Source organism: Primulina huaijiensis, unplaced genomic scaffold, assembly GCF_012295235.1.
Source record: "Primulina huaijiensis isolate GDHJ02 unplaced genomic scaffold, ASM1229523v2 scaffold25443, whole genome shotgun sequence".
NCBI classification, from domain to species: Eukaryota; Viridiplantae; Streptophyta; class Magnoliopsida; order Lamiales; family Gesneriaceae; genus Primulina; species Primulina huaijiensis.
In genome coordinates, this window is record NW_027356198.1 from 781,420 (window position 1) to 806,762 (window position 25,343).

At 36.0% G+C, this 25,343-nt stretch overlaps 2 protein-coding genes and 1 pseudogene across 7 annotated transcripts; 1 reads left to right on the forward strand and 2 right to left on the reverse strand.

The window, feature by feature from the left end:
- Positions 1–1,295: 1,295 nt before the first annotated feature.
- LOC140967625 (cell division cycle protein 48 homolog) lies at positions 1,296–6,732 on the reverse strand. The gene is made up of 9 exons (XM_073428243.1): positions 6,542–6,732; positions 5,083–5,248; positions 4,775–5,003; positions 3,315–4,081; positions 2,943–3,164; positions 2,743–2,814; positions 2,318–2,599; positions 1,877–2,236; positions 1,296–1,712 (listed from the first exon to the last, which is right to left on the reverse strand). The coding sequence occupies exons 1-9, from the start codon at positions 6,577–6,579 to the stop codon at positions 1,410–1,412; spliced, it is 2,439 nt and encodes an 812-aa protein (XP_073284344.1). The 5' UTR covers positions 6,580–6,732; the 3' UTR covers positions 1,296–1,409.
- A 755-nt stretch (positions 6,733–7,487) lies between these two features.
- On the reverse strand, positions 7,488–21,239 carry LOC140967493 (protein MICRORCHIDIA 6-like). 6 transcript variants are annotated; one of them, XM_073428035.1, is made up of 20 exons: positions 21,033–21,234; positions 15,989–16,291; positions 15,711–15,785; positions 15,569–15,603; positions 14,931–15,009; positions 14,708–14,797; positions 14,567–14,639; positions 13,742–13,820; positions 12,562–12,690; positions 12,359–12,457; positions 12,128–12,229; positions 11,844–11,981; positions 11,549–11,641; positions 10,980–11,031; positions 10,779–10,890; positions 10,257–10,465; positions 10,008–10,120; positions 8,391–8,434; positions 8,184–8,226; positions 7,488–7,749 (listed from the first exon to the last, which is right to left on the reverse strand). In XM_073428035.1, exons 2-20 carry the CDS (start codon positions 16,281–16,283, stop codon positions 7,642–7,644), a joined length of 1,968 nt encoding a protein of 655 aa, XP_073284136.1. In that variant the 5' UTR covers positions 16,284–16,291; positions 21,033–21,234; the 3' UTR covers positions 7,488–7,641. The 6 variants fall into 6 exon arrangements, 3 of the variants coding, with proteins under 3 accessions (XP_073284136.1, XP_073284138.1, XP_073284137.1); XM_073428037.1 differs by lacking the exon at positions 11,844–11,981 and having other exon boundaries at positions 21,033–21,235; XM_073428036.1 differs by lacking the exon at positions 21,033–21,234 and having other exon boundaries at positions 15,989–16,666.
- Positions 17,999–24,483, forward strand: LOC140967596 (DNA (cytosine-5)-methyltransferase 1A-like; annotated as a pseudogene).
- Positions 24,484–25,343: the final 860 nt, after the last annotated feature.

The window sequence follows — 25,343 nt, forward strand, 5'->3', positions numbered from 1 at the left end:
TCCACGTTCTTTACACACTCACCACGTGCAAACCCTCGGCCAAGTCATGGTGTCTTCCACCACCTCCCTCATAAATAAATGCTCTATTCGGATCTACTTTATATATGTAAAGAAACAGATGATNCATTATTATTTTTTATTTTAATTTAATGCCTTAATTTGAGTTAGAAACGAGAAATTTGAAATAATTAATGCTAATTAATGAACACAACACCGTTATTTGGAAATAGATTCAGGAGACAAGGTGACGATTGAAATTACTAATAATCTAATAAATGATAAAAATTATGAATTTTTGAAAACTATTTATTTATTTTTTAAAATTTTGATAAACAAAATAAAATATGATTTTTTTTAGTAGTAAGTCTTTTGTAAGACGATCTCACGAATTTTTATTTGTGAGATGGGTCAACCCTACTGATATTCACAATAAAAAAATACTCTTAGCATAAAAAGTAATATTTTTTCATGGATGACCCAAATAAGATATTCGACCCACGAAATTGATCCGTGAGACTGTCTCACAAGAGTTTTTGTGATTTTTTAGATATCTTTTTTTATTTTTTTAGCAATTGTTTCATTCAGCTAAGATAAAGAAGTTAATTTAACAGTAGAAGAATGTTATCCTCATTTAAGTGTTATTTCAAATGATATAAACGATTTTGATATAATAAATTTTTATAATAATAATCATTCGTGCAAATGAGATTTGGCGTAAAGTATAACACAATTTGGAGTACAGAGTAGAGCAGAGGATTATATACGTTACAAATATCTCACATCGAATATTAAAACTATATAGAACAATTTATAAACCCATGAATGTTATATCACTAACCACCATATAAGCAAGCCTTTAGGGAAGACACACATCTTAGGTTTAATTATAACCTGACATATCTCTAAAAAAGTATGATATTATAATGTCTGCTTTGATTGATAATATATGTATAAATTGTTCAACCAATAATGACTCATATATCAAGCACCAAATAATAAGTAATTACACTATAAAAAGTTCTTATATGTATCTATAGATTTTATCATTCATATCACACATCCATGTACTTTTATCTGTCACATTCCACGAGTCAAGCGGTGCATTAAGAGAAAAATTCAAATTTAGATTTGCAAATAAGCCAAACGATTCCCATTTATTATATAAAAAAACAAGATTCTTCGTAACAATTTTTTTAATTTTTACCAAAATCCGAATGAATTTCGCAATTCTATATGTATTTATTACTATGTCTTAGAATCGATTTGTCCGGCTGAAAACTGGGAAAAAGAGCAAATAAGGAGAACATCAACACAAAATCACTTCAAAATGTACAAAAATTCCAGGAATATAGTACAAGTTGCAAGCTTTGTCAGCAGGAAAAAAAAACCATACTCGAACATCACCAAGCTCAGCTGTACAAATCCTCGTCATTCCCTACGGTTGTCGTGGCTGCCGAGAAAGGGTCCGAACCCCTGGCACCACCAGCAGTCTCAGAACGGTCTGCGAACCGAAACTCAGACCCTAACCCACGTGACTGCTGCAATGTCTGAGCGAAGAGCTGATACTTTCTGATGTCTGCATCACTCACGCTCCTGCGTGCGTACTTCATTGACTCTTCAAAGTGTGCCGCTCTTATCTCAGAAACATCATCTGCGTCATCTTCTTCCATTGCTTCAGGGTTTTCGTGCTTCTTCCTTTCTCTCTCTATATCCTGGATTGGCAAATGCATGCGATGTATGAGCAACAAAAAATATAATAATACGAACAAAGAGTACACGTATTTCATCAAATATATATATCAATATTGGTGCAAGTATTTGAAGATAGCTCTAACAGTTGGCAGGCAATGAGATGCCAAGAAATAATATAGTTTACCTTTTCAATATTTTCTCGAATAGCATACTTGCAAGCACGTTGACATATTTCCGTAATATCTGCACCACTGAACCCGTGCGTGTGTCTCGCAAGAGCTGATAAATCAATGTCCCTGGACACTGGGGACTTCCGCAAGCATGCCTTGAAAATTTGAAGGCGAGAATTTTCATCGGGAAGGGGGATATAGATCAACTGGTCCAGACGTCCGGGCCTGAGCAATGCCGGGTCAATGATATCCGGCCTATTAGTCGCCCCTATGATAAAAACCGTCTTTTTTGCTGTCATTCCATCCATTTCCGTCAGCAGCTGGTTAAGAACTCTATCAGCTGCACCACCAGCATCTCCAACCGAATTTCCGCGCTGAAGTTTAAGGAGCAGCATGTTAGTTATTAATAAGTTCTATAATCCGATGCATGTAAAGAAAAACAGATCAAGTGGTACCTGCGTAGCAATTGAGTCAAGTTCGTCGAAGAAAAGCACACATGGCGCAGATTGTCTAGACTTGTCAAATATCTCTCGAACATTTGCCTCACTTTCTCCGAACCACATAGTCAGCAACTCGGGTCCTTTTACGCTTATAAAATTGGCCTGGCATTCGTTAGCAATGGCTTTTGCTAGCAGAGTTTTTCCACATCCGGGAGGTCCGTAGAAGAGAACCCCTTTAGAGGGTGACATGCCAAATTTCTCAAATTTTTCGGGATGTTCCACAGGATACTGGACAGTCTGTTCAAACGTAGAGATGATGATTTTTGGGAGCCCAAAATCCACTAACAGATGATGATGGTAGGCAGGAAAGGATGAATCTTGAAGCATACGGCTAGAAACCAACATATTTGGCAATAAAAGCTTAAAGATTGACATGATACCTCTTGGAGCTCTCGTTTGACGTTATCCAACCCACCGATATCTTCCCACGATACATTAGGAACCTCAACAACCTGCCAACCAAGAACATTATATCGACTCTCTCAATTTTTAAGTAAAGTACAACGATAGCATTCAGAGAAGCATCCGATGATGATAAACTTGCAGATTGGATAGCTAATATTTTAAGGAATTTGCGTACTGTTTCACGCAAAGCTGATGGATTCGAGGCACCCAATGCTGTTATAAAGTGTTCATTGCTCACAGCCATTGAATTCAAAACTTCAGCATCAACTGACTCATCCTCCAAATCAATTATGTCCATTTTCTCTCGGATACACTGAAGAGCAGCTTCGGTGCAAAGGGCAGCAAGATCAGCACCAACATAACCGTGGCTATCTTTCGCCACTCTTTCAAGATCGACCTGTATATTTCAACCAGGTGGACATCATATCTATATGTATGCTCTTTTATTTTAGTTGCAGGAGGGGTTTGTTACAGTTAAATTATTGATGGCACATCTCAAAATGAGTATAAAAGGAATAAAAATAAGTTAATAAGTAAATTAACTCACATCATCAGCAAGCTTCATATTTTTTGTATGAATTCGGAGGACTTCTAACCTCCCAACTTCATCTGGCACACCGATGTCGATTTCCCGATCGAATCTCCCAAATCTCCTTAGAGCAGGATCAATACTATTTTGTCTATTTGTAGCTCCCATGACAATGACATGAGACCGAGTCTTGAGGCCATCCATCAATGTAAGAAGCTGGGATACGATACGCCTTTCTACTTCACCATGTGTTTTTTCTCTCTTTGGAGCAATAGAATCTAGCTCGTCGATAAAGATGATGGAAGGTGCATTCTTCTCTGCTTCCTCAAATGCTTTCCTCAAGTTACTTTCACTTTCTCCGGCCAATTTCGACATTATTTCTGGCCCATTAATTAAGAAGAAAAATGCACCCGTCTCATTCGCTACTGCTCTTGCAATTAAAGTTTTTCCTGATCCAGGAGGTCCATAGAGTAAAATACCTTTAGGTGGCTTCACACCAATCGCCTTGAAGAGCTGTGGATGTCTCAAAGGAAGCTCGACTAGCTCACGTATTTGAGCCATTTGCTTTCTCACACCACCAACATCATCATAACCAACTTCATTCAATCTCTCCTCGTCTTCTCGCTTGATCGGTTCACCCTCGCAGAAGATTGCAGTATCAGGCGCAACAACACAGTACTCACCAGGATCTACCTCAACCACCTTGAATTCAACACTTCGCATGCCGCCTCTGACCTGAAAGAGGTCACCTTTCCTCACGGGACGATATGCATCCATGAAGTAGGCTGACCATTTGGGAAGATAAATGTTCAGTCATATAGCTCAGATTGTTTGGCATACTCAATTAAAAAAATTCTTAATATTTACTTCAAAAACTCTAATAGAACAATCAGCTCACAGTTCAAATTAAGATATAATTATCACGTAATTTAACATTTTCCTCGACACTTATTTAACAATGTATCACTGTATTACTTCTCACATACCTCAAAATATATACCCAAACAAACGTTTCAAAAACACTACTAACCTTTTTCCCCTTTTGAATTTGTTGGTTTTCGGGGTAGGTTGCGATAGTAAATACGGCTAGATTCAATATGCGTATATTTTCAACAATGAAGATTTTATATTGATTTTTCAAGATGACTGCATTGATAGAAATGAAGGCTCCATGTAGCCATTAAGCAGCCAAATAGTTGACAATTAACAACACTAATTCAAACTCTAATTCTACTAATGCAAGTCTGCTATTCATTTAGCAAAATTTGATCACTATTCACTTGTCATCTATTCAACAAATTCAAAACATATTTAGCACCATTTTGCAACAGATTTTAATTACTTCCACACTATTTATATCAACACTATCATTGACATATTACAAAATTGAGTTAAGTTTGAGTTAAATTCAAGCCCACCCAAATACGACCATAACATCCACACTTCAAGAAGGGATGAGAAGAAGATGATATCCTTACGTTTTAAGTACACATCAAACAAGTTTCCTGCGAGACCCTCAACTGAGTCATCCATGGGAAGGATATGAACACGGGTTCCATACTTGACATCTGCACATTGGTGTACGGATACCATATCAGTAAGGCGTACCCTCAAGTTTGCTCGGACGACTTTGTTCATTTGTATTTTTGTCTCATCACATAGCTCGTCCGCAAGAACAACGCAAATGGTGTCCTTTCGTTTCTTCCCCTGTACAACACATACATAATAAAGAAACTCCAGGTAGAAGGAAGGCTTAGCATAAAATGCAAAAAGAAACTACGTTCACCCTTATTAATATAGTGTCTCCTCGAAAGAGTTGAAGCATTTCCATTCTACCCGGATGCATTGAGACCACAGAGTTGTCATCGTTAATGGACTCCTCTACAAGAAGGCGATTAGGAGACTTTTTCCGTTCCAATATTGCAGTAGAATAGTCTTTTTTGTTACTTTTCCTGGATTTTTCAATTCAAAGGTAGCTTTCCATTTTAAAGAAAAAACTATACACAAAAAAAACTTTCAGAAGATTGACTGAAAACTTGCACAAGAAACTTATGAAGGAAAGCAAATTTATCTAATCAACAAGTAACCAAATAAATGCCACGAAACTCAACTGAAACAAGACAAATAACGTACTACTGTCATTAAATGGAAAAGTGCTCAACTATTCTGCAAATGTGGCCCGGAAAATCAGACCTTTTCTTAGAGTTAGTGGAAACCCGACATTTTAGATGAGGGGTTGGTTGATGTATGCTAGAGGCCACCAAAATTATTTTCAAAAACTTATGAATAAAATCTAAAAAAATTTCGCTAGGTTTGGGATGACTCTCTCCTCTTTCTCATATGATGTACCACATTCCTCAAACTCCTCAGCCGTATCTCTGATTGCAACTATTTCGCCCCCATTTAAATAAAATAAAAATTATCTAAGATTGCATTTGGAGGGAATGACTTGATTTGGAAGAACAGATTTGAGTTGGAAAAAGGCTCGGAAAATGGATCTGAAAGAAGCATCAAGATACAACTAAATCAACAAAGGATGACTGTCCATGCAAATCCATCAAACAATCAAATGTATTTGGTATCATGAAACCTCACTTGAAATGCACTCTCACAAATTTTGGAAAGCGGACTCTTTATTAAATATGTAGATATTCCCAAAACACATCGATTTAATCCAAAAAGTATGCCGAACTATAATATGCTTTTATTCATGTTATCCACAATGGTAGTGTCATTTTCGACTAAAAACATGACACGTGCATGATCACTCATTCAACCATAATATATGAACGAGTGATCATGATTTATCTGACATGAGTGACCATATGGTATCATCAACCAAGCCCTCTAATATCTCACGAGATATATTATTCATTCATCCAAAAACAACAGTATTTCTTTCCAGTAAAAGCAAAAAGTTAATTTAAATAATAATATTAGAGCCCCTCTTGCTGCTTCCCGAAGAAAAAAAAAATTGCAAATTCCCGAAGAATATGTGCCGTGGCGAAAAAGTCAAGTTCCATAATTCAACCGTGACATCCTCAAACAGCGACATAAAAGGCAGTGGGGAACAAGTAATCCAATATCACCACATCAAACCAACAGGAAAAAAGAAGGAAAAGACAACCTTTGAACATCAAAATTAACCAACAGAACCTCAACAAAAGGAAATATGAGCGAGCAACTAACAAAACATCAACATGGGCTTTTGCAAAATGAGGTTAAAATGAAAAAGAAAAACTCACGTGTCGGAGGTTTGAGCAGAAGAACTATGATCAGCCATGTTGCTGGAGACCCAAATATGCTGTACGAGGTTTCGATATTCATACAAGAGAACTATAATAAGACTGCGCTACTAATCTCATGTAGCGGTGGAAGGCAATCAGACAAGCAGAGGCGGGGTCGTGAATACGTGGCGAACGAGAGAGAGTCGGGAGAGAGACTAAAAAAGGTCAATTTTGACTATCTTAAGTTTTCAAGAGATATATATAAGTGACAATTGGCTTAGGCATGTATAATTCTATCTTTGTTCAACTTTTCTGACACTAACAATTTTTTGGATATATATTTTAAATTTTATTATTTTACTAATTTAGCACATGATGACAATTAAGTTTTGTGCAATTTATAATTACACTTGTTCGACTTTTTAAAATATTCTTCATTTAACCTTTTCTCTTAAAAGTGATGATCCACATAATTTTAATTTAAGTATACAAGTTTGTACTTGTATAAATTGACAACAAATATTTGAATTTTTGCAATAGCTAAATTCAATTTTTTTAAGTAAACATTGGAATTAATTATTATATTTAATTTTAAAAACTCAAAAAGTGGAGTTAATTGGCCGGATTTGTAACCCCAAAGAGAGAAAAAGAATAACACTGAAATAAATTAAAAGATCAAGAATGAATTTGACGCTAGTTTCAAATCTCGAGGATGAAAGTGATATTTACCCAATTTTTCCATTTCTTTTCAGGGCAACCACCAAATTTTCATAAAAACAGCCTGCACGCATACTTCATTTGACCTACCAAGGTGTTAAAGAGGACACTTGAGTTTTTAATGATGACTTACAGGCTTCCTTATGAACCAAGAATTTAGGTTTGCATATGCACGTAGTTTGGGATCGTGATATTTCTTCGCAAAACCAGAAGGGAAGTTTTTTTTGATGAAATAATCAGACAAGTGTGACGGGAAAACTTATTTATTTTTATGCTTATTTTGAAAATTGCAGCAGTAGATGACCAAGAAATAATGTAAACAAAATTTACAAAGGTAACACGGAGAGATTGAAAAAAAATAGGAAAGAAAAAATTTCTAATAAAAAAGAGGTTGATCTATGTTACTCGCGACTATTTCCCCTTTTAACCCTGTCCAAAAACTTTGATTCAAGCAGCAACCGTGCATACTCCCTTTTTGCTTCTTGTATCTCTTCCCTAAGACGTGTTATCTGCATTCGTATCGCGCACTCAAAAGATTTTAGTTTTCACCAGTAATGAAATAAACACAATATGATATAATTAAGAAAAAGAAAAATATGGACCAACACATTTTACAAGTTAAGAGCAAAGCAAACGACCTAACATTTGCTCAATCATTCGATAGTCATTAGGAGCAGTCATTTTGAATGTTGGAGTCTACGCTACAGATTGGTTTCGCTTTTGCATACACGGCACATTTCGTGTAAATTATGTCATTTGGGACTTCATGCCCCATATCACTACGTTACTTAAACTTCAATATAGGGGGCTCAAGAGCAATTGAAACCCATTGATTGAAAAATCCTACTGAATATTCTGCTAGATGTGTGCCAATCCCCACAAACAAGAGAGAAAAAAGCGGCAATGTAGGTTAAACCAAAGAACGCACAGTGGTTCGGCTTACCGTGAAATTGAGTTCTTCCTCAGTCTTCTTATATTCTTCACATCTGTTATTTTAAAGAAAAGATACAAGAATAAGGACTAAGAGTGTAAATCATAGATCCACGGTCCCAGTAGATTGTGGTTGATTCACTTTGCCTCTTGGTGTTAAGCTTAGTGAGGTCATTCCTAAGTATTTCATTAAAGCAATGAAAACAACGTTTATACTTACTGAGCATGGCGCTTTTGATTTTCTTGAATTATGCTTACGGCTTCCTGGGGTTCCAAAATGTTTGCAGGAGCAACAGAATGATACAAAAAAGAAGGTCAAAGTCGGCCACAGATTTCCACATGGAAAAATATGAAAAGTAACAGATGAATTATGTAAAAGAGGCTGAATAATTCAAGCTGTCATTAATCCAAGTATCCAACACACCAGGGCATATCTCATTAAGCTAATATTTTTGTTCAAGGAAAAAAGTTAAGAGAGATCAATTTGATGGCACAATGAAAAGACAGATACATAACAACAGAGAAGGTTCAAAGTTGAATAAAAAAAAAGGGGGACTTGGCTTGTATAAGCGGAATTTCATTTAAAAAAAAGGGGGTAGAGCACAGTTTCAAAGGGTTGTGATTTTCATTGACTGGATCCAACCCGAAATGGTCTCTGGCATAGGTCTCTAAATATACAACCAGATTAGACATGATATTAAAGTCTCAATTAAGTAAATAAAGTGACGGCCATAGGTTACAACTGATATATTTTCACATAAAATTTGAAAATTGTTTTCCACCACAATCAGCCTTTCTCCCAAATAACCATCAACTATGAGCCAAGCACGATAGTATACTACAGTTGTAATACCGTGTCCCACGTCGATAAAAATGAAAGTTTAAAATATTTTATAAGGGATTAAGGGCTTACAATAGACTCATATGCCAACTTGGATTAGTCATTTTCGTAAAACGATGACGGATAGGAATTAGTTTCTATTGAGACCTATTGTGCAGTCGCACCCCGAGACGTAACATAATGGTATCTGAAACGGTCACTAGAAGGAACAACGAGAAATAAGATGGGTAAAGTGTTACGCGGGTGGGGCCATCTGTTGAACCTACAGGGCAAAGTGCTGGAGGCCTCTCTTGAACTTGTAGAATCCACCTCTAGATTCCCGTCACTTGTGGATCGAGAGACAGGCCGCAACGAGGATATTGTGATATCCCTTGTCTCACAATGGTAGAAAATGAAAGTTTAAAATGCTTTATAAGGGTTTACAATACACTCATATAGCAACTTGAGTTGACCATCTTCGTAAAGCGAGGATGGATACCAAGTAGTTTCTATGGGGCCGACTGCTGCCCCAGGGCGTGACAACAATTATGTTTTCTACGGGTTTCAAATTATGTTAAATAAACATAGACTAAGAGAGCCATCAAACCTCATGCAAAGAATTGTGCGATAAACCATACCAAGTTTAATATGTGATTGAAGAGAATGTTGAGTCAAAATCTATAACCAAAAATTCTAGGCACATTTGTCATAAAATCTCAATGCAGATACAAGAGTGTGGATCAAATTCATCTTCACAGTATTAACCAAGAGAATTATGATAAGAAGACTTTCCACATAGTCAACATAAGGTATGCATTTTCATTGCATATTGGTTATGATTTTCAGAGCATGTGTGTAGGAACACTAGTCATGGATGGTGTATGTAGAACCATATTTCAGAATTCTTCTGAAAGGAGTATTTTATTGAATTTCTGAAATTATTAGGAACGCACAATAACATCCAGGTTTTTCTATAATGCCCATAAATTACTAAAATCATTCAACGCACGCGCATACCCGTACACCTTGACCATGCACAACAGAAGCTGTTCGGGGCCCTTTCACAGCCATCTTTTTTTCCCTTGCAGATTCAACCACGTGATCATTGTCTTTCCTTTTTAGAGCTACTCCTGTCGATCAAAATGTAAAACATCATCAAGTTAGGTACAAGAATAAAGATCTGCAGAGTATTTCTGCCTCTCCCCTCAAGATCGAGCATCAGCATTTATTGAGTTCTAAACTTTTTTGAGTTTTGATTAAAGATACCACGATTTGGTGCCATTCGATTCAAAGAGGCATTTACTTCATGTCCAGCAGCTACAGAAAATTTTGCACCAGCAGCCACCACGGAATCTTTACCCAACAAAATAGGTTGATATGTGCCACGATCTTGTGTCGAATCAGAAGAAAACTGTGCAATCGCTGGACGGGGTTGTTTCTTAGGTTGGTAACCGACAAGTCCACAATGATAATCCCTGTCAAACTTCAAGAATGTTCATAAGCCCAAATGAATCTCATCTTTCTCCTGTAAGCAACATTAACGACCAAATCTTGAATTCTTCAAGATGCAGATACAACCACTGTAAATCACAAGAAGTATGGATAACAGAGACAAACAGGAGAACATGTTTCTTTTCTTGAAGAATCACGTTATTTGTGAAAAAGTAGCAGATGTTCATATACTTCTCAACTAGTTTTGTTCTCAAGTGATGAAGATAATTTGAAAGCCAATAATACTATCTAATAAAACAATTCCTCCTCCAAGTTTTTCTCAAGCAAATCATTTACCAATATTCCTGAGTCATATCTTTCAAGCGAGATTCGAGCTTTTGGAAAACTGGAGTTCGCTCAAATTCTTGTTTATTGTGAGTTGGCTCGATAAAATTCGCTTCCAAAACACCTGCCATACCCTATAGCAAGTCAGGTTACAAGACACCATGCCCAATAAGGTCTAATATGGCAAGAAGTAACAGGATACAAAACACTTACCCACAACACCTCTGCCTCTGCTACAAGCATAGCTTACAACATGCCAAAATGGCTGCAAAAGCAAACAATATGCCATGCATAAGAAAGATGCGTGCAAAAGTAAACAACTAAAACAATACCATTATATCTTCATTGTTTTGCACGTGTCTGGTTGATTTTTCTAGCTACATAAATTTTTTCATTTTTTGAACATGTTCAAAAAATACGAACAAAAGCATCAGCACACACACACACACACACACACACACAAAATTGTCAAGTATGTTAGCTAACATGCGTTCATTTCATCAGAAAGAATCATATCTGGAATTTGATATTGCTCTGCGTTCACTATAGCCAACTTACTGGATCTTAGTCTGTTATGACGACTAGCTTTCAGAATTATAACACAAAATTAATGAGCAACATAAAAGTGTCATGTGACAAAATATTACCAATCAAGCATTCAAAAGTAAAAAAACACAGTTCATTCTCCAAAAAGGTTCTTTTCACAAGGCAGACCAGGAGTCCTCTACACTGTATTATATAACTGGCAAATAACAAAATGTAATTAATGGAAATATATTTACCAGTATCAATCTATTCTTGTGGTACACATTGAAGCCATGGATATTCACATTCGGAGCTTCCTTTAGAAACCCAACTGTCGTAACAACCTGACCCTGCAGTCATAAAACGAAGAATTGTTGTCTCATCAAGTTTAATGACATCAAAGTCCAACAGCAACCAGAAAGGTTGTGGGCAGTTGTTTCAATGAACTGCACTAACGCATATGGGTATTAACGTAGACATGATAATTTTCAGTCCGCAATATGCTGGTAACATGTCATGCAAATTCATGAGTACAATGAAAGTTTTCCCAACCTCCACATTCTGTGGCTTATACAATATGAACTCAGGAAATTTGAGATCATTAGCAATGCTGTGATAAATAACAACCCGTCGACGCAATAATATGAAGAAGTTCTGTGGAATTCTCAAGTATAAGATTGATAAATATGCCTGTAGGGGTGAGAAAACAAAGAATTAATTAGGTCATGCCATGCTATCGACACATTACAAAGATCAAAATAACAAAGCATTAATAGGTTATGCCATGTTATCAACATGTTACAAAGAGTAAAATATTTCACAATGCCCAAACATACCCGGAGTGAACAGCGAAGACGATTAGCAAGATGCTGTTCACTTAATGCCATCCGAGAATTCACTCTTGCGGTATCGGTTTCCTTCACAGATACGCAAATGTCCTGATAGCATCGAATACGGTAAAGATCAACATTAAACTCACAAAATATGACCACCCATAAAGAGGGGAAAAAACCCCAATTGGTTGAAGCACAACATATGATTGTCATTATTTCAGAGTAAACATAAACCTCCGGATCAGACTCAAAATTGAGCTCCATTTTTCCTTGATTGTCACGCCATAGATTGTAGATTATTATCCTGGTGCCATGAGGACCAACATCATCACACTGTTCAACAGAGAAAAAATGAAAGATTCCAAATCATGGTTATGAGAGGATAATATAACTTGAGAGTGACAAAAGGAGACTAGCCCCGTGAAAGCTACGCGTACTTGCTTCAGAAGTTCAGCTTCTGTGGAAAATGGAGACCACTGCAACAAAATGGAAAGATTATTCTCATGACGTTGTTCATTGTGTAATGAATTCCACGTGTCATTTTGGGTGTCAAATTGATAATCAACCTGCACAAATGTAAATGGATGCTGAGACCTTTTAGGCATATCCAGCATGTATTACTATAAGAAAAAAATTAAAAAAAACTTTCCTCGATGGGAATAATAATGTTAATTTTGATTACTCAGAAACAAGAAGAATAAAACCACAAGATTAGGCAATAATTCATGAACTTAATATCAAGGATACACCTACTATGACTTCACAGCAAAAAATTGACTTTAGCATCTGAAGAAATTTTAAAAAATAAGCATGAAGCTGAGCTGGCTACTCCGTGTCATAAAGGTACATCACAGTAAAATGTATGTTAAAGAGTTTTAACAGAAGTGTCTCTCAGCAGAACCAAGTGAGAAGGAATCGCTAACTTAGAGGATATAAATCCATTTATGATTCACAATATAGAAGTTCACCCATCCCTGTTCTACGAACTTTTGGAATACCAAAGACTCTATTTGGTTATGATCTTGTAACAATTTTTATTTCAGTAGTTATTGTGAAAATCTGTCAGCCTAAACATTTTCTCAAAAACTTTTTCCTCGATTTTCCAGATCACCGTATAACTGCACAGGTCAAAACAATAAATAAACAAATTTCTCATCAATTTTTTGTGTCCATTTTTCCAACAACTACAGGACAACACATTGCACATCATAATCATTACCGGTCATGTAACTTCCAAAGGCTACTACTATCCAAGCACCACGCCAAAGATATGGGAAATAAAACCTCTGCCAAATTTCTCAAGAATGCTAAAATGAAAAAAGAGTAAACGAGGTAAAGGCCTGGACTTTCTTTTTTTCATTATTTCAGATTAAAGGACTTGTCCCCTGTCAAACATTCCAACCAACAAACAGGTGGTCATGCACGTGAAATGATTTCACCAAAACGCAGGTGAAAATTTGCTCATAAAGAAAAATTCTAAAAATTAAAAACAGATATATAGAGAAAAATATATTCAATTTTCTATTCACCAGTTCAACTGCCGGTTGGGATTAAAAAGAACCGAAACTGTGAACTAATACAATTTGCCTACAAAATTAGACCAGGACAAAACCTCACCATGGGAACCACTATTCTGTCATGCCGTGTTTGCATTAAAAATGTATATGATAGAAGACCAACACTTTGTGTCGAATTCCTGGTCACAGATAAGGAAGGTTATACATATAAATAAGGTCAAATTAGGATTGAGAAAAGAAATATAAATTTAATAAGAAAATCGACCCACCTAATTGTTAAAAGTTAACGAATCAAGATCGCAATTCAAAATTTGGAAAACTTGCTAGATCATTTGCATATTGGAATTGGAAAAAAAGGGGAGTTGACGAGTTGTCCTCAGTATGTCTAGACACAAATGCCGATCTTTCTCATGTCTTGAGCCTAGAAGCACACCTTGTGCCTAATAACTACGATCAACCCCTGATTTATTTCTATTTTCAAAAACAGCCCCAATACATCACAGTAAATAACATTTGTCTAACTCCATTCCAATAACCTCCTCACAAAGATCCCCACAGTTGATGCCTCCAAAAAGGCAGTTTCATATTTCTGTGGCTCGTTCACCCGCACAAGCACAATTCATCAGTTTTTCAAAGAATTCATACCCTAAATCTATAGGTACTTAATCCATTATTTTAACATATAAGAGAGTAGAGACAATCAGAAGCATTTCAAGCAAATACAAATACCTGAAGTGCGTCTCAATAGAACATCACACAGAATGCAAACTAATTGAGAACTCACAAATAAATAGATATGTATCATAATATCATATATGAATACCTCAAGTACGTCACAGTAGATTATGACACAGAATGCAAACTAATGAGAGCTCACAAATAAATAGATATGTATTATAACCAAAAAACCAGAAAAAGAACGAACCTGTCCTTGTGGCGACTGAAGACAACAACATCAGCGCCAAGTCTCATTGAACTGGTCTTAAATCCATTTCCATCTGAAAGGCTAGAAGTCAACTTCTTTTCAGGAGCCAAATAGATAATAAACGATATTTTTCATGCTTACACTGTCCAATAGTGGTTTTTGACTTCTTATCTGAAAAACCGAAACTCATGCAACGGCGTATTGCTTCTGGGCCCATTCCACCACCATCATCTAAAAGAAAAATCATCACGGTTTACAATTATGTGACTTTAATTTATTTTATCAATCACGGATTGTTAATTAGAAGCATAACCAATGGACAAAGATTTATATCATATTATTTGATGAAAGGAAAAATAAGTACCTTGAATGAGCAATGCTGGTGTCCCATCCCTTGGGTTTGAAGTTTTATCTATGACGATAAAGGTGGCCCCATTGCGTGTCTACCAGTTGATGAGACAAAACATGAATACCAAACCAGCTTTAGCATAATCACTCATACAAACAAGAAGTAAAATTTGCCATAAACTTGCAACCTGCATCCCTCAAAGATATCCTAATTTATCCGGAAATCAAACTCATCCCCGATCCCCGTCAATGCGAAGTACATTTGATTTTTATCACTAAGAGACTAAATACTTTGATTTTTATCACTAAGAGACTAAATACAAGAACAGCAAATGTAATCATTGTCACCTTCAGATACTTGTCATCCTCACTTCGCTAAATAAAGGAGATTGCACACCAAGGCAATTTTTTATTCAAATAAAATCCATACGTCTCCATGGCAGGGAAGGAACAATATAACCTCGTCATAACTTAGACAGATTATTGAGATTAAACCATAGATTCAAACGTCAAAACCTTGAAGCTCATAAGAGTGCAATGAGACACACATTGACAACATAGCTTCAAGGTTTATCTTCACATCACCCCGAGCTACAAGGCAAACACGTAAAAAGAAGAATGAAGACAACTGATAAAAGTTTAATGAAATATCACCTCATCAACAGCATTATCGACCAATTCTGCTATAGCTGTAAAAATTGAAGAAGTAAAAATGGCATAAGAAAATATATACTTGAAGCCATATCCAATATGATATCTTCAAGTCAAACTGGGAAACAGCACAAGTAGCGCATACCACCAAACACCCATTTATGCGAAGTGGCATTTGAGTGAAGAAACTTGGGGTGAATACGAAGATAAGCTGTTCCAGCTAATAACCAAAGAGCACAATTTAAGATTACCAAGAGTTGAAAAACAATTAATGTTGGCAAGAATAAGAAAATTGATTGAACCACGTACAAAATTTAAAAGCTGATACAGCAAAGGTAATGTTTTGTGTCTAAATCAAAATTAGAATGTCAAAGATCATTTATCACAAAAAGGGGAAACATCAGTTTTGTGAGAGCACAACACCTCCACAGGTGGGCTTGGAATTATGTGTCTCGTCATAGTATCCAGCATTCCAAAACTGCCTACTGATGGGTGCTGGAGTTATTGATGATTTGGAGCAAAGCGTCGAATCATCAATTGAAGACAGCCCTTTATCCCAGATATGTGAGGCATCATGTTCAGTATTTAAAGCACCCAACCTACTATCCTCTTGTGAGTGCAAATATATTTTAACCAAATTTTGCTCCAACTTCACAGCTTTCTCATCTACCTCTCCAAGACCGTGGATGCTACTTAAATTGACACCGGTAGAGGTCATTTCAGAGACTGGAAAGGAAATGAAACATATGTGAGTTAGTTATCAAACCAAGAAAGGATTACAAGTTTACTTTAAAAATATAAAAATTGTGAGGGGTCAAACAGTTTTTCCAGTAAGAATAAAAAAAGGCGACATAATAAACTTTGAAAGACTATTGTACGATAAACTTTGGATAAACTTTTCCAGCGCTAAGAATGCACCATCAACTTTCCTGTCATCCAATTGCTCGGAGCGGACCGGTTGCAGCACGATTTATTCATCAACTTACCTCGTGTAATTTAAAAAAGTCAGAGGAGAGCATAGAAATTTAAACTTATATCAGAGAATTCGAACTTCAGAAGAAGAACATACTCTTTAATGGAAGCAAAATAGAAAAGTGGTTGGACCGCTCCTACTCATTCTTAATTTGGTCAACAGTCCGGTCAAATCCGATGCAACCCTTTAATTTTTTACTCAGTTTTGGATTGGATTAAATACCCAATTCGGTAAATACGGAACCAGTTTAATTATGTATGTTATCGAATTGGTTTGGTTCCATTACTTAATAATCCGGAACAACTTAAATCCAGTCCGGTAACATGCGGACGACGACCCACTTCATGAGATAAAGGCTTCTTCTTGTTGTTTTGTAGGCAAAATGTATGGAATGATTCATTCCTTCAGCAAATTAACCAACCAACTTCAATACTCCAACTAGCATGCCCAACTCACCGATTAGAACTGTTCAAACAAGATTCTAACACTGTTTTTTAATACAATCCACTACGTAACCCCAATAAAATATGAATATTTATACCCATTACCATTTACCACGGGTGCTTAAAAGAACAAAATTGAATTTAATAAGGTCACTCCACTGAGCAGACCATGCGAACTCCCTAGACCCTTAGCCTCCTTCCTCTGTCTCAGACCACCGCTGACCCTCGCCGGTCGTCGTTGGCAGTTGCCGCCGCCTTTGTTTCCCTTAGTCGTCTAGAAACCCTAGAGAGTGTTTTTTTATAATGCATCTCCCTCCTGTTCGGACTAAAGCCGCCTAGTCTTCAACTTTCTAAGCCTTCATCCTCTGTCTCTGACCCTCGCCGGTCGTCGTCGACAGTCACCGCCGCCTTCTTTTCCCTCAGTCGTCTTCTGGTTGCTGATGTTTAGTTAAAGGGTGATCGTTTTCTGTTTCTGCTTAGTTTCTTTTCCCTTCACGTGGTCCGTCGGTCCTCGCTGGCTGCCGGCAAGTGTCTGATCCCTAGTCGTTTCTGGTTTTTAACTTATCCAAGCCTTATTGTTTCTCGTTGTTTCAATCGTTTATCTTCCAATTTCTGCCCGTATTCTTTTTTTCGTCATTCGTCTTTTCTTTGTTTGTTGGCGTATCTTCATCTTGTCTTGGTTATCTTCCCTTTTTTTCCTCTCTACTCTTTTGCTTACTCGGGTTCACTTGGCCTAGACTCGGCCCAACCGAAATTGTTTCTAATCAGGCTGGGTAGTGGGGGGGACTTCAATTTGTCTTAGATAAAGAACTAGGAATGCAAGTTATTTGTTGGAAGCATCGGTAGTATCCGATGGTTGTGTTCGATGCTTCGGGATTACATCAATAATACTAAATCATTTCCGGTTTTTAACTGATTCAGGGGCATCAACGCAGTAACCGAGGTAGCTTTTTGGAAGTGACTAAATACATTCAGAAAGGTAAAAGGTAGGGTACCATACTGCCGAGAGGTATTGCTATGTGGGAGTGGAAGTGTTTGGCTAATCATTTGTCCAAAGCCCTGTATGGGAAGAAAGAGGTGTTGGTAAATACGCAAATACGTCGAGAGCGAGTTTCTCAGCCATACGATAAAGTTGATCGTGCACAGAGTGAGTAAGCAAGCATCTACCTTTCTTGAAGATAAGGTCAAATTTTTAAATGGTAAGGATAAGGACTGGAGTGAAGCACTTACAATCACTATGTAGGATGTCGATATCTCTTGGGAATTGATTCGGGTTGTTCTTGGTGAGGCAGTCAAAAGGTGCATTGAAATTTTTCCATTTCAAGCCAATAATGCAGTGTGGTGGCTGAACAATGAGGACTCCGCGTTTTATATGAGGTTGAGGAGATGTTTCTTTGAAAAGAGAATTACTTTGTCCTTAGAAAGATGGAGTCAGAAGATAAATAGAAGGTAGTGTATGACTGTTGTGATAGTTGGGTAAGGATTTTCGGAATTCCATGGAACCTGTGATCGATAGATTTGTTTAAGATTATCGAAGATTGTTGTGATAGTTGGCTAAGGATTTTCAGAACTCCATTGGCCGGAAACCCGATGAAAATGTCATTCTGGGAACCTGTTTTATCAAAGATGTCTAAGAAGCTAGCAAATTGGATGAAAGAGTTTTTGTCTAGGAGGAAGATTAACTTTGATTTTTGCAGTGTTCAATGCGATGTCATTGTACTTCATGTCTCTTTTTAGGGTCCCAAGGGGTATAGCAAAGAATATGGAGAGGACTGTGAGGGATTTTCTATGGGAAGGTTGATGGAGATTCACACTGTCATATGGTTGTGTCGGAACAAGTCTGTAAACCGAAAGAAAGAAAAGGTTTGGATATTGGTAACATTTGTCTGCGGAATAGGGCCTTCTAAGGGAAATGGTTGTGGAGGTGTAATATTGAGGAGGAACAGTTATGGAAGGTCATTGTGAGTAAATACGGGTTACATGATAATGGTTGAGAGATGATTTAGTAAACAATGGTACTATTAGAGTCCTTGGAAGTTTATTTCGAGAAATTATCTGGATTGTCACCATTTAATGAGGGCAGTGGCGAGATAGGGCAATAAAATCAAGCTTTGGGAAGATAGGTGATGGGGGATACTTCTTTTGAGGACTTCTATCCATAGTTGTCAATAACCCCCGTAGCCTTCACTATAGTGAATAGCGTGGCGAAGCGACACCACGTCGCTACGGACCGCTACGCGCCATGGACTTTGCAATAGCGATCGCTATCCTCGCTATTGGCACTATAGCGACAATCGCGATAGCTGAAACAGCGGTGCTATTGCAAAGCAAAGCTGCATGCTTATTTTATGTCCTTTTTTTTTCTAATTTTGGTTTTTTTGGCATGTACTTAGTTAGGTTTTTGCTGGAAATTATATTTTTCTGCATTTCTTGCTTTATTTTTGTGTCTTCTATGATATTTAAATGAAAAAACTTAAAATAATTTCAGTTTTTAGTCTTTTAAAATTAAATTTGAAGGAATATTATGCTGGAAATTAAGGTTTTGAATTGATGTTACTATATGCTATATATTATATTTATATACTTGTGGCGCTTTACTTTCAAATAACCCTCGCTACGCTATTCACTATGCATAGCAACCTTTGCGCTACGGGGCGCTATGCACGATTGACAACTATGCCTCTATCCCATTTTATTTCAGCTATCATCGGTTCATAGTAAGTTCATTTCTCATTTTATACTCTTAGTCTCCATTATCCTGGGTTTTGCATTTTCGGAAGGATAGGATGAGGAAGTGCTTGAGCTCAGTTCGTTGTTAGGATCCTTAGAAAAGGTCAGATTGGTTGAGGAGCTGATGATGGTCTGGGGCGGGGATCCTTCATGCTTATTTTCAGTCAAATCTCTATACGAGTCTTTCTTTCTGGTCATTGATGTGTCTTGGGTTCAGAGCTTTGGAGGATATGGGTTTGGACGTTTGGTTTTGGTAGTTCCAAGATCTGCAGACAAACTATTTGTTGTAGATCTTAGACGTGACCTTGTCAGAAGGGGTATAATTTTTTGGACAGTGATAGTTCATTGCATTTGTTGGACAGCGTGGGTGGAGCGGAATAAACGGATTTTTGATAATTTAGAAGAGTCGATTGAAGAGTGGTGGGTCAAGATTAAGATTCAAACATCTAATTGGATTGGGAAGCACCCTTTTAATCACCAAAATTAAATGGGTTTGTATCGGTTCTGATTCTGAATTGGTTAACTTACTAATTACAAATTAGTTCTGCACCAATGGTGGTGGGTTCGAATGGAGTCCAGTCAGGACATAAAGGGAACCTTGTGGTTTGGTTCCAATTCGATGGATCTCGTTAGACATTCGATGTAAAGAACACCAAATATAATATCATTTCTTTTAAACCTAACAACATCTTCAAACAAATTCTAATAAAAATTTAACAGTGATTTAAATTCAAAATGTCAAAGAGGTGTGAAAAGAAAGACAGTTATACCTAAGCATTAAGCTTCAAATGCAAACAGGTGAAAGTATTTGCCAATTAGAAATTAAATTGATGTTTTTTCATATAGAATTGATAAACAAATGACTCAAGGAAACAAGAACTATATATAAGCTTAGAAAACTAATTTTACAAGGAAACAAATCAAATATAGGGAATAAAATCAATTGAAATTATTATGAAAATCTCAACAAAATCTTACCGAATATATAATATACTTACCAAGAACAATGGTGGAAGTTTTTCAATAAAATAATTGAGAGTCTATCTACATATGGTGGTATTTAAAAGTTTGAAATGATGGTGAATCGTGGTGGTTAGAGTCCTATAGGTATAAGATTCCTATCGAGTCATGATATAAATCAAAAACAGACAGATATCTCCAGAACAATAAAATATTAATTATCAGCAAACCAACTCAATATTCGAAAAAATGGGTCACATTTTACGGTTTTCTTCGTATCGAAAAAGAGAGAGAGAGAGAGAGATTGGACACTGCACTCCGTACTCGGTACACAAACTTTAGGGCTCAAAAGTAAAAATACCTCGCCGGAAGTAAATGCCCCGCTGAATAGGATTACTCGCGACAATGACTCCGATTTCGAATCATTTAGCAGTTAAACCCTCGACAATCTCGCGCGCGTATATCCGATCAGTAACGGTTGGCGGAGGGACGGAAACCCTTGGCAGTAAATAGAAAGAAGGGAAATAAATAAATTTACAGATGAAGCAAATAAAGAGGGAAATCCCATTATATAGAGTCGCTTCCCTTTTTTGTAACCATTTTATTTATTAGTTATCTAAATTTAAACATTTGAGAGCATTAAAATTCAATTTTTTTTTATTGAATTAAGTTTTATTTTATATTTTCTAAATAAAACTTAAAGTTTTAATAAACTTTCTGACAATTCAATTATTTCCCAAAAAAATCTGAAATATTTAATTCCATTTGGTTGAATTGGTTTTTTGCAGGCTTTGTTTTTTTTATTAAAAAAAGGCAAAAACTTGTGTGAGACGGTCTCACATGAGACCCACTCTAAAAAAAATCACATGAATTGATCAATTTTATCAAAAACCAATCCAAACAAACAGAATAAAAATTTCAGTTAGTATCTAAATTGTCATTAAAAAAATTCTAAAAACTAGAAATTTTATTTAGAAAATCTGAAATTGAATACATGGGCAATTGAGCATGATGAAGCTAATGTAGATGCATCTAAACTCAATCGTCCTTAGGCTTTCATTAATAATTGCATAGCTTACAAACTCTCATAGTTTGTTTGATAAAAAAAATTACGAACAACTTATAAGTTGTTAAAATAAGTTGTTTGACAGCTTATAAGTTGTTTTTAAAAAATCGAGATATCCCACATTTATTCAAAAAGATCTTATTTTTATATTTCACTTCTCCGAAATATCCTTACATATCTTCTCAAATCTTCATTTTATTTTATTTTTTTTAATCAAATTTAAAATATGGTTTTATTCTATCTTTTTATTATTATATAAAAACAAAAGTATAAATATTTTATTAAATAAATTATCAACTACAATTTTTTAATCAATATTTTATTTACACACATTAAAACATTAAATATTCTTTCTCCAAAGAACATACATTTTTCTAAATATAAATATAAAATAAATATATTTTTTAAATATTAAAATTATAAAAGTATTTTCATGTATATATAACTACTTACATTAACTCACATTATTATATTATTTTTGGTAGTTTTAACAATAAAAAATCTTATAATACAAAACACATTAAAATTTTAAGTTGTTTAAAATAAGTTCATTCAAACATTTTAACAATTTATTTATAAAACAACATATCACAACTTATAAGCTCTTAAAACAACACGTAGAACTTATAAGTTGTTTTCAATAAGTTACACACATACACACATATGACAGATGTGTTGCACATTGCTATCTCGGACATGCCATTAACATAAAAGAATATTTATTGAAACCATTTATATGCGGGCTGTGATGCAGAAATGTGGTGATGCATATGACTGCATTTTGACCTCTGAGAACACTAAATTTGTTGCATCATTGAACCGAGAGGATGTTGATAATCTCCCACTGCCAGGGCAAGTTGATTTTATAAATGGAAGATGTCCTTGCTAGGTTGGTTAAAACTTAAACAATCTACTCTTATCATTGTTGTTTAAACAATCCGCTTTCAGATTTTCCAAACTAAATGAATTAACCACATTGCTAAAAGTGGACACAGTTGCTCCTGTAGAGTTTTTCTTGAATGAATAGATTCAATCGTAGTACTTGGAGTAAAGTTCAATGTGAAATGATTTTAATATTTTTATTTTTCGTTGGCTACTATCTACCAAAGTTTTTCGTTCGGGAGAATGTGCGGAATTTTGTGACTTCCAACCAAAGGCAGACATTCCGCTTAACTTTACTTTCCCTTCCTGAGATGAGATATCAGGTACATGATGTTGGATTTTTTTGGGAGAATAAGGTTTTTTATTTATTATATCTGCTGGAGTATTTATGTGTATTTGTTGCTTATGGATAGGCAAGATTCGGTATCCTTGAAGCTGGTGCATTCGGAGTACCTCAGACGAGGAAGAGATCCTTCACATGGACCGCCTTTCCTGAAGCGATGCTTCCTGAGTGGCCAGAACCAATACATGTCTTTGTGCCGTCAGAATTGAAAATCTCACTGTCTGTATTACTCTGTTGTTAAGAGTACTGCAACATTAGTTTCGCTGCGTTTTCTTACTGTCAGAGATACAATTGAAGATCACCCGCTGGTGGGCAATGGAGCATCTAATGCAAGCATAGAGGTACTAATGATGGGAAAAAGTTGTATGATGTAATAATATTGGTCAGGACGTCAGATATTCCATAGTTCACATATTATTAATTTTCTCACTGTTAGTTGTCAAACATTGATCAGATAAAATCGATTGGAGTTATATATAGATTTGGACAATTCTCCCTTTTGGACTAGTTTTTTGGGTTGATTTAGGTTCAATTATCAATTTTAACATAGCATCAGAACTCAAACTCACCGTTATGTGTTGGACTGCCTATAGTTGGGTCACTCGTTAATGTCTTCACGCTTCACTTGTTGATTTTTGGGCGTGATATAGTGTGTTAAGATGTCTCACGTTGGTTGGATAGAGTTTCTCGAAGTTCCATATATGGAGTTGGACAATCTTCCCCTTTTGAGCTAGCTTTTAGGGTTGAATTATATTCAAGTCTCAATCGTAACATGGTATTAGAGCTAAAGTTTCATCGTTGTGTGTTGGACTACCCATAGTTCTGTCATTTGTAAATTTCACGTTCCAAATATTCATTCATAGGCGTGAGAGGTGTGTTAGTTGTCCCATATCGATTGGATAAAATACCCGAGACTTGCATATATGGACTTGGATAATCTTTCCCCTTGAGCAAACTTTTGGGATTTAGTTATATCAAAGTTTCAATCTTAACATGGTATCAGAACTCATGTTCCACAATTTTGTGTTGGACTCTGTCTATAGTTAGGCCGCCCGTTCTGCCAATAGTTGGGTCACTTGTAAACTTCACGATCTAAATGTTCGTTCCTAGATGTGAGGAGGTGTGTTAGTTGTTCTACATCGGTTAGATAAAATCTCTAGGAGTTGCATCTATGGAATTAGACAATACTACCTTCTTGAGCTAGTTTTTGGGGGTGAGTTATGTATAAGTCATAATCTTAACATTTATACATTGAAATGCATGTTCAAAGTGGACCTATATAATGATTCAGAAGAAAATTCGTGGAAACATAGAGGTATTAAAAAATCTCATTTCAAAAGAGATGAATGAGATTAACCTAATTAGGTGTGAGGATTCTCAGGCGACCTAGTGCAGATTTGCATGATCTTCCATATGAAAAGGTATCAATATAACCAACTGGGGGTGGATTGGGATCTTCAATCTCCAACTGTCTGTTTAAATATTCCACTTTATTTGATGTAGACTCAATCGCATTTGTAAACCAATAAACTATATTTAATAATGAAAAGACCATCCATATCAGATAGATCAGTATTTATTTGATATTATATTATGGCTAATCCGTTGTTTGTATTATTTATACCTGTAGAGACCTAAGACTTAAGGGCTTACTGGCAAATGGATCAAATTGTATCATACATATTTTCATTTGCTAATTACTGTCATGCTCCTTTAAAAGTCAAACACTTCCTGGTAGTACATATGAGATTTTGCTTTCTATGGACATTGTTTCGTAAAATCAGACTGAACATGTTTGTGCATGGTTTTCTGGACAAGTTTAAATTTTTTGCCACTAGTCTTCTCAAGCACTGGCATATTGGAAATGTTGTCCCACCGTTTTTAGATAGTGATGAATATGCATTGGGAAGACGACTGAAGGTAGCAAGACATATCTGATGTTAATGAGACCGTTTTTCCTGACTGTCAAAGAATCAAAGAAAGTTCTACTGCTTTTTCGCCAAATAATTATTTGTTGACATGTAGCTTTGTCGGTCATACCTGTCGGCAGAAGCATTCAATATGGTAGTTGGGCTGTCTTTGTTGAACAAAATGAAAGGTCGAGGAAATGTTCAAAAAGGAAATAACGCGTTTTTAACGCGTATTCACACTGACAGAGGCTCTATAAATAGAGCCTCTCCTTTCATTATGAAATTATCCCTTCTTCGAGTTTTCTCTCATCTTATAAGCATTTAAGTGCTTAGTTCTATAATATTTGTGAGGTGTTTGTTCTCCTGTATTAAGAGAGTATGTGTTCTCTTTGTAAACACAGTGAGTAAGTTGTACACCACAAAATATTATAGTGGAAATTCTTTTCATCTTACCCGTGGTTTTTACCCTAA